Genomic DNA, 12,629 nt, shown 5'->3' on the forward strand with positions numbered 1-12,629 from the left:
TGGGGTGGGGTTGGGTAGTACGCGGAGGGGAGGGGTGCTGGGTGGTCAGTCGCGGTGGGGTCAGGCAGTATGCGGAGGGGAGGGGTGCCGGAGGGGTTGGACGGGTCGGACGGGGTGGGGTCGGGCAGTATGTGGAGGGGAGGGGTGCTGGGGGGTCGGACGGGGTGGGGTCGGGCAGTACGCGGAGGGGAGGGGTGCTGGGGGGGTGGACGCGGTGGGGTTGGACTGCACTTGGAGGGCTCATAGACAAACACCAACACAGTGTTTACGGGGGAGGAGGGTAATGACATCCGTCAACGCAGAAGGTAAGGGAACTCCTCCTGAGGCAAAGATGGGAAGTCTGGAGAGAGGTGGCAGCCAGGACTGCTCTCCACTCCCTGCGCGGAGGAGGCGCGCGTGGGGCCGTCTCCACGCCGGCACACCACGGCCTCGCGATGCTGACTTGGAGGGACTGCTTCCTGTGGCCAGCTGGTGACGCTGTCACAAGACAGAAGAGAAGGAAGTAGTCAGGGAGGAACGCCCAACATGGATGTGTTAACAGTCGGACGTTTACGTCTTAAGAAACCTGTTTTAACGGTGAAACTGTCGTAAGGCTACTTGCAGGACGTGGAATTACCTGGCGTTGGGTAGCGTGTGCTCTTCTGGAGAACGTGCTCTGTGTTAGCAGTTCATTTTTGTGGTCGACAAATGCATGAGGCATCTACAGAACGCTGGATGTTGCCTTTTGAGTTTTCTGTCTAAAACTAAACATTTTGTGCTTCGAAATCCAGTGCTGTCATCATGTCGTAGATGACACTATAAAAAGTAGAATGTGATCAAAATGACACTTTTTCGTTTTCCTTTTATACAGTACACGTTCTGGAACTTCATACCCAAGAACTTATTTGAACAATTCAGAAGAATAGCCAACTTTTATTTTCTTATCATATTTCTGGTACAGGTAAGGCCGCTGTCTTTTTTTTGATCCCTTAGTGTAAAGTCTACGTAAGCAACCCTTTATTCTCAGGAGATTAGCTATGTTTGCTAACGAGAAAGAGCAGGACCTGGAGCCCTTCCTCTGTTTCTTCACGGACAAGTGCGTCGGTTCAGGGAGGCGTCTGAGCTGAAGCAGACGCGTGAAGAGTCTGCCTTGGGGCTGGTGTCCAGTCCTCGAGGGGGAATCAGGAGCCCCTGATCTTTAGGAGAAACTCAGCGGCCAAGCTAAGCGCCGTTGGGTGGATCCTCGTCCCCGGTGCGCGTGGGGTAGAGCGAGAAGAGAGAAAACCATAGTGGGGTCTGAAGGAGGGAGCAAGATCTGATGTGTTTTAAGACGAGCAACCTCATTTTTCTCAATCATGCAAAATACAGTGGAAGGACTTTCAGATGTCCCCAACATCAAGTTATTCAAATAATGTCATTAAAGTGTGGGACCAAAAGCAGAGCAGTAAGTTAAAACGCACGCAGCAATCCGACTTGCGTCTTTGCCACCGTTAGTGAGGCTTCCTTAAGCAGGTCCCTGTCTAGAGCAAACCAGCCTCAGCTTCATGGTATATTTACATGGTGATGTGCCCCCAGTCTCATTTATCTCCAGTGGGGGGATAAAGTGGGATTACAATAAGCAAAAGCAACCGTTCTTGCTGGCGCTACCGGCCAGCCGGTCTGCCTAGAGTCGCTAGGACGAGCTTTGAGGTCGGCTCTAATTCTGCTTTAATTACAGTTGATCATCGACACCCCCACGAGTCCCGTAACCAGCGGGCTTCCCCTGTTCTTCGTCATCACCGTCACGGCTATCAAACAGGTAAGACGCCTGCAGAGAAGAGGGGAGACGGAGCCGTCTTGTTATGTAATGTCGCCTTTTATCCAAAGCAAAGTGATCTGGTTTATTCAGTGAATCCACAGGAAATTTAGTTAAGTTCTAGACATTCATTTTGGTAACTTAGATTGACACTTGAGCTAAAATGAGAGAGATTAGGTAACGTAGCAGCTAGGGTGGTGTCCTATAAGTCTGAGGAGGAAACCAAGATTTTCACGTTCAGAACCAACCAGAGATGGAATCTATTATTAGAAGAGTTTCTTAGCCTGTCCACACTTTGGACTGTCTGAACGACAAGGACCCGCTGTGGGCAGAGTCCGGGCTGCGGTTTCCTAAGTGAGCGCACGGACTCCTGACTCACCGTGCGCCTTCGGCTCTTCTCCATGGTCCCGGTCCCTGACGGTGAGAAGAATGCGTCTCAGTTACGTCCACTGATCATCTGGCCATCTTAGTGCTGTAGCCATCACCTCTGTCTGGTTCCAGAAATTTCCCATCCCCTCGGACGGAGGCCCTGTACCCATGAGCAGTCCCTGCCGTCCCCTCCCGAGCCCCCGAGAGCCCCCGGTCTGCGTCTGTCAGGGCGGCGTCTCCCGCGGTGTGGCTGCAAAGTAGCCCTTTGTGCTTTTGGTTTGCCTTCCCTGGGTGACTAATGATATTGAGCGTCTTTTCCTGTGCTTATTGGCCTTTTGTGTGTATTTCTTCAGAAACACGTCATCAAGTCCTTTGTGCATCTTAAAATTGGTTTTTTTGTCTTTTTATTGATGAGTTGCAAGAACTCGTTAAATGTTCCAGAAACAAGTCCCTTATCGGCTGCAGACTTTTGAACCTAATGGTGTTTATATTTCAGGGTTGATAGGTCAGCCTTTCATTGGGAGATCTGGATAATTTGTAAAATGAAATTTTACTAGTGCAGTTGTTGATGGTCCAATTCTTGCTGACACGCCATGCCTTTCTGGTGTTAGTCTGTAAGTAAAACGAAGTGTGTATTCGCATGAGAACAGCCACTGGACGACAGTGGTACGTCAGTACCGCGGAGTGGTATTTTCTCTAGATTGAGGGAGAATGTATAACGGGATCAGGTTACCTTCCAGTGTGTGTGTCAGGAGCCCTCCGGGCTGCCTTCTGCCAGCCTCGCTCATCTTCAGTGCGAGAGTGTCTACACAAGACAGTGTGAGGAGCGGTGAGGAGCGTTGAAGGATGTCTTCCTTTCAGTTTGGGTTTTATGTCTCAACACACCAGTAATCTGGAAATACAGATTTGAACAAATGATTTTACTTCACACGCATTGGATTGGCTTTTAAATGTGGAAGTCTGAAGAGCAGCCAGGGGTGATAATGTGGTCAAGTGCGTGCACCTGCCGCTGATGGGAGCACGGTAGCACCATCTTGGAAGACCGTTTGGCATAACTGATGGAGTGGAGGCCGTGAATGCAGTTAGTGCGTATTATGTGCATCCCAGGATAGACCACAGAGGCCCGGCGGTGTGTCCTGGGGTGTTCATTGCAGGCTTTTTTGGGGAAGAAAAACTAGGGACGGGTTGTCCTTCAGTGAGGCAGTGGGCGGCACGTTTGTTGCGTGTGTGGGGGCTACGGTGCAGTGGTTCAAATGAGTGAGCCCGTTGTATGGAAAACGGCATGTTGAGTGACAACGGAAATACTCAGTAGGTTGTACTCACGCGTTTGTAAACACTGAAAGCAGCACTTCGCTTGCTTGTGACACGCATGTGTCATTAAAGTATAAGACCATGAGCAGGAGGGGCCTTTTTGAGGAGGAAGAGCGAGAAGGGGGATGGTGAGCAGAACGGAGGGGTGGAGTGCGTGGGTCATCTTTAAAGATCTCTGAGTGGTGGGCTCAGTAAAGTTCGGTGCTTCCGGTTCTTGTCTCTGAATTTTGGAAGGGTAACCCCCTCACTCCCTGAGAGGCTGGCGTAGAGCACCGTGTGAGGGCCTCTGCAGGAGCGTGGAGGAGGAGACCCTCGAACGCCGGCAGTCAATGTGGGCAGGCAGAAGCAGGGTGGAAGGAGCCCCAAGCTCCTGTGGGGCCTCTCCCCCTCCTGAGCCTCCTCACCTCACTTCTCGGGGTTCCTGGCTTCCCACCCCTCCACCTGCCCCCCGTCCTCTCCTCCTCACCTCCCCAGATCTCCGGACACCTCCCTGCTCTGGCTGCTGCACTGGACGACTTGGATGGCCCTCAGCCCTCCCGTCCTCAGCCCTGGCTCCCTGGTGACTCCAGCCCACACGTACAGGGGATCCAATGCCCTTCCTTGCAGCTCAGGAAGCCCCCTTTGGGGAGCCTGGCGTCTGCTAGTCCCAGATGTGCGTCCTCCCACCTGGGTGCTCCTGACAAGCATCTGACCCCCTCTGTTCACATCTCCAGTGACTTCAGTGAGTCAGGCAGTTGCCCAGAGCCCTCCCCGGCTGCCCACCTGCCTTTTCTACCTGGCTTTCTGCATGCCCCATACTGACCTCAACCCTCCAGGCTGGCCTGGCCCCTGTCCCCACCCACGTCCGATCCTGCCCCTTCATGCCGTTTCCCATGGTATCACCTCCTCCTTTCCGGGCAAGTGCCGAGCATCCCCTGGGGGCCGGCTCAGACCCCTCTCCTCTGAGCCTCCTGCACGTGCATTTGCACGCATTTGCATTGTAGGGGTGCAGAGTGCCAGCGGTGGGGCCTGTGACATGCTCACTGGGTCAGAGAACCAGGTGAGGCTCACACCTGGGCCTGCAGGAAGGGGAACAGGAGACCCCATCCTGGTCCTCCCGCCCGAGTGAGGCCCTGGCCAGGGTGCTGACAGCAGCTACGTGTGGTCATCCCAGTGGACTCGAGCACAGACAGTAGACACGTGTCCCACAGGAGGACGTTCAGAAGCCCCACAGCAGATGGGGAAGTGGAGCTCCCAGGGGCCTCGGGGCTCATGTGTCCCCATCATTGCAGGCGCCAGGTGCGGGGGGCAACCGCCTAGAGGGATGGATGGGCCAGCACGGCAGCGGGGGCCATGAAGATGTGGGCAGATTGGGGGTTCATTTAAGGTTGACATGTAGGACTCGGGGGGGGGGTGTTGGTGTGAGAAAGGTATCCTCTGGTTTTACTGCAGCCTCGCTGCTGGTCCCACGGCCGAGGCTGGATGCGTGTACCCACAGTGTGGCCCATCTGAGGGCCCTCCGCGCCTTCTGCTCCAGCTCACAGGCTTCTCTCCCCTTCAGGGCTACGAGGACTGGCTTCGCCATAAGGCAGACAACGCCATGAACCAGTGCCCGGTGCATTTCATCCAGCACGGCAAGCTGGTTCGGAAGCAGAGCCGAAGGCTGAGGGTAAGCAACACGGCGCTTCTTCCGCCAAAACTGGGAACAGTTAGAACCCAAAAAGCTTCAGTGTAGCGGGGTTTACTTCAGCCAGACCCGTGCCCAGGATCGCCGTGTTACTGGGTACAGGCCCGACTGCGTCCCCAGACCCTTCTCAGTAAGCTAAGCACCTGCCACTCTTCCCTTAACCTCAGTTCTTACTTGAAGTTGTCATAAGTCTTCTCTTTTAGAGCAGCCGAATTCGCAGACCCGGTCAGGGCTGTCCAGCCAGTCAGGATAGAGGAAGCTCCAGGACGCTGTTGGAACATTGTTCTCGAACACGGCGAGTTCCGCTAGCTGGGAACTGAGAGATTAGGCGGAAAGCTCGCTGAAGGTTGTGTTTTCAGTTCCTGTCTCAGTGAGCCGTGAGCATAACTGACGTGTTTGTTTACGTCACCTGCGTGTGCGCCAGGCGGCGGTGTGGTCTCTAAGGCCGGGCCCTGAGCAGTGTTAGCCGTGAGCCCGGGGACGGAGCCCGGCTGGGCCCTCCTGCCGCCTCCTCATGCACGGCAGCCTCTCATCTCTAAAGCCCCCCCATCCCCGTATCCCACGCCCATCCCCTACCTGTGTGCCCATCCTCTACCCCATGGCCATCCCCTCACCCCATTCCCCCATCCCCCTCCCATCCCATTCTCCCATCTCCTCCCCAACCCCATTCCCCTGCCCCCTCCCCATGCCCATCCCCCATTCCCCCATCCCCCCTTCCTACCCCCATCCCCCTCCCCACCCTCATCTCCTATCTCCCTACTCTGTGCCCACCCCCCCTCCCTCCCCCCCCATGCCCCCCACTCCATCCAACCCAGGACCCACCTGGAGGACTGCTCACGTGTCACCAGCACGTGGCCCACCTTTGTGAACCTAGTCCAACACATATCATATACACTATTGTGTGTATTTTGAAGATTTTAAGCAACATTTTCTTTTTTTTTTAAGATTTTTTTTTTTTAAAGTAATCTCTGTGCCCAGCGTGGGGCTTGAACTCACAACCCCAAGATCAAGGGTCTTATGCTCCACCGACTGAGCCAGCCAGGTGCCCCTGCGTCTTCTTTGTTCCATAAATTTTCCTGTCCAGGTGTTTTAGGACCTTTTTTTTTTTTTTTAAAGATTTTATTTATTTGACGGAGAGAGACACAGTGACAGAGGGAACACAAGCAGGGGGAGTGGGAGAAGGAGAAGCAGGCTTCCCACTGAGCAGGGAGCCCGATGCGGGGCTTGATCCCAGGACCCTGGGATCATGACCTGAGCTGAAGGCAGATGCTTAACGACTGAGCCCCCACCACCCAGCTGCCCCTGTTTTAGAACTTCTGACTGAGCTCCCCTCACTTCGCCTGGACCGGTGATGATTTCCTGGCTGTCACGGGGTTTGGGACAGAGTGCTGGTGGGGCCCTGTGCACATATTAACAAACCTCTTCAGACCCCAGGCCCTTCATGCACTTCCCTTAATGACTGTATTTCCTTTGCAAAGCCTTCCATACTTTTAATAAACAGACCTAAATAGCATCAACCCGCAGAAAGTTGCATTTTTAATGCCTTGATCTCCTACGGGAAATGTCTGCTCTGTGGCCGGCCAGTTGGAGCCGAGAGGGCTCTGCACGGACCCGGTGCCACAGGGCCAGGCCTGCGGAGGGCCCTGAGGCCGTTCGAGAACAGTCTGCAGTGGTCCGTCTCTAAGATTCTGTTATCTCAAGACTGGCGGGGCGTAAATGGAATCGTACGGGCTGCATGTGGGGACTGGGGACTGGTGGGGAGTCCCACCCCCTCCTGTGTATCAGAAGCAATTCCCCTCCTCCCTCGTCACAGCTGCTCACACCTGCCGGTTAAGGGAGTTTTTTGGATCGACACATTCCTGCAGGAGTAATCCCCACTCAGACTCATTAACAAACGCTTGAACTTGTCCAGCTTGGGCTCAGTCAAGGATAATCCCGTTATGGGGGTTTGTGTTTTCACTGCAGAATATTCCATCATAATATGCTTTGATCCTTCCTGGGTCTAAAGTTGGTCCATCGAGACCCCCACCTGGTCTTTCCACGGTTTGGGCAGAATTCCCCGGCACACAGTCCTTCCCTGGAGTGCCCTCACATCCACACATCTTCCTGCAGAGGAAGAAGCCCCTGCCCCACGGAGCCGCCACACCGAAGCTGTCTGTCTGTCCTGCAGGTTGGGGACATCGTCATGGTCAAGGAGGACGAGACCTTCCCCTGTGACTTGATCTTCCTCTCCAGCAGCCGCGCAGATGGGACCTGCCACGTGACAACCGCCAGCTTAGACGGAGAGTCCAGTCACAAAGTACTTTCGCGTGGGGCTCCGCGTGGGGCTCCGCGTGGGGCGCTGTGCCCGCTACGCTGTGTGGCCGGCCGCTGCAGCACCGTGCTTGCAAACCCAGTGTTTCCAGGGGTTATGGAGCAGCCTGGGCAGCTGGGCCGGCCACACGGCTCCTCGCTTTGCTTCTCCCCACATCCCACCATTTCCTGTCCCCCCCTCAGAGTCCATAACCGCCAACCACCTCGGGTTAACAGAAGTCACTTCCTGTTGTTTCTTAGCTGTGTCATCAAGCGGAGGGACCAGGATGCCAGGGGTAGATTGTAGGAATTTGGAAAATTTTCATTTTACTAGTCAAATTAGTGTCTTCACTAGACTGGAATTATGTGAAAAGCCACACAAGTCTAGACTTTTGAGGACTGTCACTGTAATGAATGTCCTTTTGTTAAAATATCTTAAGGACTTTCTGAATTTATAATTAATTTCTTATACTTGGTATGGAATTCTGTCCTGCCAGTTGGTGCTACAAAACTTTAACAATCACGAAAGAATAGAGCATATCACTATTTAAGGATTTCATTATTTTAAGAAAATGGGAGCTTCCAAGGGGTTCAGGAAGGTGAGCAAGGCTCAGGGACCCCACCATGTCTGAGGCATTGGCAAATGGCAGTTAATAGTGGGATTTCTACAGTGGGAAGAGGTATTTTCCTCCTTTTGTGGATCATTCAGATCATTGTGTATAAACCCTGCGGGACTTCTGGGGTCCCTTTCCTGTGCAGACATCCCGAGAGGGCTCCCATTCCGGCACGATCGATCATGTCTGTGGAGGGTGGGAGCCCCTGGGAGAGTCGGGTGACTGTGGAGTCAGGTGTGTGGAGTGTGGGGATCGTGTTCCCGTGTCCGTGACACTCAGCGAGCCACGTGGACCCTGGCTGTAGCACCGGGCGGCCCCTCGCGCCCGTCCTGTGGGAGGGATGCCCCAGCATGGCTAGTGAGTGGCTGCAGCAGGTGTCCGGCGGGACCGTGGCTGTCGAGACGTGATGGCCGTTTCCCCATCCAGGACAGGCAGGCGCTCCGCTGCACCTTTTGTGCAGTTGGGCTCAGCGTCCCGTTCGTGTGCTCTCTGACGTCACGTCTGCACATTTGACTGGGCCTGGGTGCTGCAGTTACCCGAGTCCTTCGGGTAACTTGAAAGACACAGGGGCTCCCGCACTGGTCACGCTGCCGCCCGTGTGACCTTGGGCAGGCATTTTTAACCTTTGCAGTTTTCACATCCTGACGTGGGGACAGACCTGTCTTCCAGGGACTCTTACGAGAATATGCTTAGAAACTTGCCTGACGTCCCAGGTGCGCAGTAGGTGTCCCAGGATGTTCTAAAAGCGACTGCTGCCGTGATTTATCTCCCACCTGTCTTGATCTGTGGCGCCCTTTCCCGCCCAGCACTTGGTGGCCGGGAGGACGGGAGGACATTCAGAGACACGCTGTGTGCAGCAGGCCCTCGCGCGCGGCTCCGAGCCCACCCATTCACGTTAGTGATGCCGTCTGGGCCAGTGCATCCGCATTGCCTGGGTCATGTTAGAAATGCCATTCTCGGGCCCCCCAGACCCACCGCATCGGAAACCAGGGGCCGGCCGGGCATTCGGTGTCCTGCAAGCCCGCTGGGGTCCGAGGCGCGCTCACGTTCGTGGAGCCCTCTGTCGATGTCGAGTGCGTGGCCGTGCGGGGAGAGCGCCAGGCCTGAGCAGTTTGTGATGCCAGAGACGCACTGTGCACACAGTAGGGCATCCTATGAGGAAAAGGAACATTGACTCCTTGATTTATTTGCTGACAGGGAGCCATCACAGGGACAGATTGAAGTGTCCGTTCTGAAGAAGGATCTCCCCCGCTTGAGGGCGGTGGGCGAGGCAGGAGTTCCCTGGCGCCTCGCAGACGAATGCCGCCAGCGCCCCTGATTCCGTAGCTTGTTAGCACCCGCACACGAGTTCGCGTTGACTGAGAGTACTTACGCGTTTACTCACACGTTTTCTCTGACTCGGCACCGCGGCTCTGTACTCGGGGGCTGAGTTACAGGCACGGCAGGTCACGCGGGACGCCGACCCCCGCCTCGGCCGTCAGGTGCGCGTCCCTCGTTCTGTTGTGAATTCACCTTTTTTGTCGATCCGCAGACTCACTATGCCGTTCAAGACACGAAGGGGTTTCATACTGAAGAAGATATAGACGGCTTGCACGCCACGATTGAGTGTGAGCAGCCCCAGCCCGACCTGTACAAGTAAGTCCGTCCGCGTTCCCCGTCGTTCCCGCTCCCCCGCCCCCGCGCGCTGCTCTTGCTCCCCACCCCGCCTCGTCTGGCGCCGTGCTTGTCTGGAGAGAGAATGTAAACCCCTGCTTAAAAATCAAGATCAAGCCAGAAATAAAATAATTTACTTAATATTTTCGTAGTCCAGCAACATTAAAATCTGTAGCTATTTTTATGCAAACATTTGGGCTGGCTTAATGGAACTAAGTTTATTGGAGAAAAAGTAATTTTCTGTAACTTGAGGAACTGATTTTAAGGAAAATCCCTGGAGTCTTAGGCTAATAGAAAAAGAAAGTAAAAGAAGAAAGGGGGAGGAAGCCCATGAGCTTTTGGCCTGGAATGCAGCCCTCGAGCAGAGAGCGCTTCCGTCCTGGAATGGAAGCAGGAGGCGGTGTGGACGGCAGGCGCCCGGCCCGCCTCTCCCGCCCCAGCTGTGCGGCACTGACCTGGCTTCTCTGTTGCCAGGTTCGTCGGCCGCATCAACGTCTACAACGATCGGAACGACCCCGTGGTGAGGTGAGGACAGACGCGCTGTTTCCGTCTGTGCTGTCAGGTTACGGTGCATTCTTCTGTTACCGGTAGAGGCTTTCATGGTTGCTGCTCTGGTGGGTTTGGGAAGTAGAATTCGGCTTTCCCAAAGGTCCAGGTCCCACCGTCTTCTCTGGTTTCTCCTGTGAGTATAGCTGTTCGTGCCAACAAGCTGACAGTGTTCATGGGAAACATTGTCTCACAGTGTTAGGAGCCATCGGACAGTGAGCCGCTGCCCTCTGAAAAGTGCTCTTTGCCTTGACAGACGAGTGTGTCTTTAGTCTCGGAGATGATCAGTTTCTGACGTGAGGCCATTTTACTGGCATGTATGTGTCTACTTGGCACCATCACTGGCACCCGTTTTGGCTCTAGATTCGGTCTAGATGTAAGGGGATGTGTCTCGTCCGGGGACCGTGTAGGTCACACCCACGGGTTGTGGACAAGGACCCACACCCACCAGGTGGCAGTGCCCTGGAGCCAGCCAGTGGCCGGATGCGTGTGATCCGCTCTCCTCCGGGACCGGCTCTCCGCATCCCCAGGCCTGCCAGTGTGTCATCTGGACATGGTTTCCAGGTCTAACGGGTCTTTGCCGTCGTGGTAATCAAGATGGACCGTGTAGGAAGTTGACTTTGAGTGGGATTTGGAGCTGACCATTTCTATAAGCTCCTGCCTCCCCTGTGTTGGAGAAATTGTTTTTCTTTCCACTTAAGTGGTTTCCAGATTGCCGCTGTCCTGGTGTTACCTTGTGTGTCAAGGAAGACAGTTGCCTAGAAGTAGAAATAATCTCAGTGGGAAATTGATGGCAGCTAAATGTGAGACCGTGGGGCCCCTCTCGAAGTTGTTTGTTTCATGGAAATGGTTTGTGGCTTCTTGAGTCGTGGCCGGCGTCCATCAGCACGTTCGCGGTGCTTCTGAGAGGTCGTGGAGGCACGGCCACAGTCTTCCCGAAACAGGTGCTGGGACGTTCCTAGTTTCTGGAAGAAACAACCTGCATTTCTGTCTCGTGAGAAGTACTGTTTGAAGAACGAAGCAGACTGAGATTCATTCAGATTGTTGCTGGGATGAATCAGAAGAAAGAAACGTTGCCGGCTTCTCCTGCCTCACGTTGAGAGGAGGTTTAATGCTCAGTAGCTTGGGAAGGTCATAACGACTGTGTTTCACATGTTGATACTAAGTCTCGTTTTGCTGCTTAAGTACATACACTATTCAGCCGACTTTCAATATTTGAGTATTACAGGTATTTGTAAATTCGTGGTGTGAACAGTGATGAATGATATATCCCAGTTCTTCATCCACTCAGAGTGGTTCTTCTTTGTCCTCCCCTGTCTAGAAGCAAAGTACTTTTTAAACTAAATTATTCTCTGACCTCCCAGAGACACTTTTTAAAAGGGCCGTTTGTTTTCCTAAGCACGTTTGGCGGGCATCGTATGTGTGCCGCTCGCAGAGGCTGACGGTCCTTGTAAGAGGACCAGACAGCGAGTGTGCAGCCCCGGAGCGTCCGTGGCGGTCACGCCCAGCACGAGTGCCGAGACCGCGGAGCTGCCCTGGGCAGATGCATCTGGTCAGGCGTGCCCCGGGCAGCAGCCTCCCGCCCTCATCCTCCGCCGGCTGTGGACCCCGAGCTGCGTCACCTGAATGTACGGAAGGCGCCAAGTCCGTGGTGTTCAGCAGGCTCTCCGCTTACTGTGGTGACGGGACGTTCCGTGCACTGAAACATCAAGAGCACACGTCCCTTCCCGCTGCAGGGGAGATCAGGAGAATGCTGACAGCAGCAACATCCACAGACTGCATTCTGCTCCTTACTCTCTTCTGCTCATGGGAAGTGAGAGCAATGAGGATCCACCCACAGGGGAGCCCTGAGAACAGGAACCCCCTAAAGGCAGAGACTCGGTCTGTTGCTCACCGTGGAGCCTTGAGTGCTTAGGGCCTGCTTGTTCTTCACGAGTGACTTTTAACTTCCTCGGTTGTTGCTTCCCCGGAGTAGAAGGTGCAGGGGTCCGGATTTGGAGGCCACCTGCCCGCAGACGGCCCTTGTGGGTTCGACTGCTGTGGGGGTGAGTGCCCGTGGTGTTCCGTGTTTGAAAGTAAGACCGGATCCCGCAGGACTCATGGAGTCTCCCTGAGGATGTGGTGGGAACGGCTGAATCCTCTCGAGTCACAGACACCACCTTCTCGGAAATTTGGGGCCCCTCTGTCGGTCTGGGTGGGCTGGGAGCCTGCATTCCTGACGAGGCCCCGTCAGAGAGCAGGCGCCCGCTGGGCCCTTCTACAGAGCAGGTTTACCTCCCGGGGGGAGGCCGCACGCTCCCACGGAGCCGGACTAACTTTCGTAATCCAGATAGAAGCTACTCCACGTTTAAACGATTTCCCTTGAAACGGAGTCTGTGAGGCGCAGGCCTCGATCTCTGCCCCC

At 54.7% G+C, this 12,629-nt stretch overlaps 1 protein-coding gene across 1 annotated transcript in view; it reads left to right on the top strand.

Moving 5' to 3' along the window:
• Positions 1 to 12,629, top strand: part of ATP11A (ATPase phospholipid transporting 11A) — a 74,143-nt gene that overhangs the window by 15,209 nt on the left and 46,305 nt on the right. The window contains exons 5-10 of the mRNA XM_040620383.1: positions 851 to 940; positions 1,697 to 1,777; positions 4,995 to 5,102; positions 7,291 to 7,419; positions 9,558 to 9,661; positions 10,154 to 10,204. Of these exons, the coding sequence (XP_040476317.1) occupies positions 851 to 940; positions 1,697 to 1,777; positions 4,995 to 5,102; positions 7,291 to 7,419; positions 9,558 to 9,661; positions 10,154 to 10,204 (563 nt within the window). The remainder of the gene's footprint in view (positions 1 to 850; positions 941 to 1,696; positions 1,778 to 4,994; positions 5,103 to 7,290; positions 7,420 to 9,557; positions 9,662 to 10,153; positions 10,205 to 12,629) is intronic.

The sequence above is a fragment of the Ursus maritimus genome, unplaced genomic scaffold (assembly GCF_017311325.1).
Source record: "Ursus maritimus isolate PB19 unplaced genomic scaffold, ASM1731132v1 scaffold_10, whole genome shotgun sequence".
NCBI lineage: Eukaryota > Metazoa > Chordata > Mammalia > Carnivora > Ursidae > Ursus > Ursus maritimus.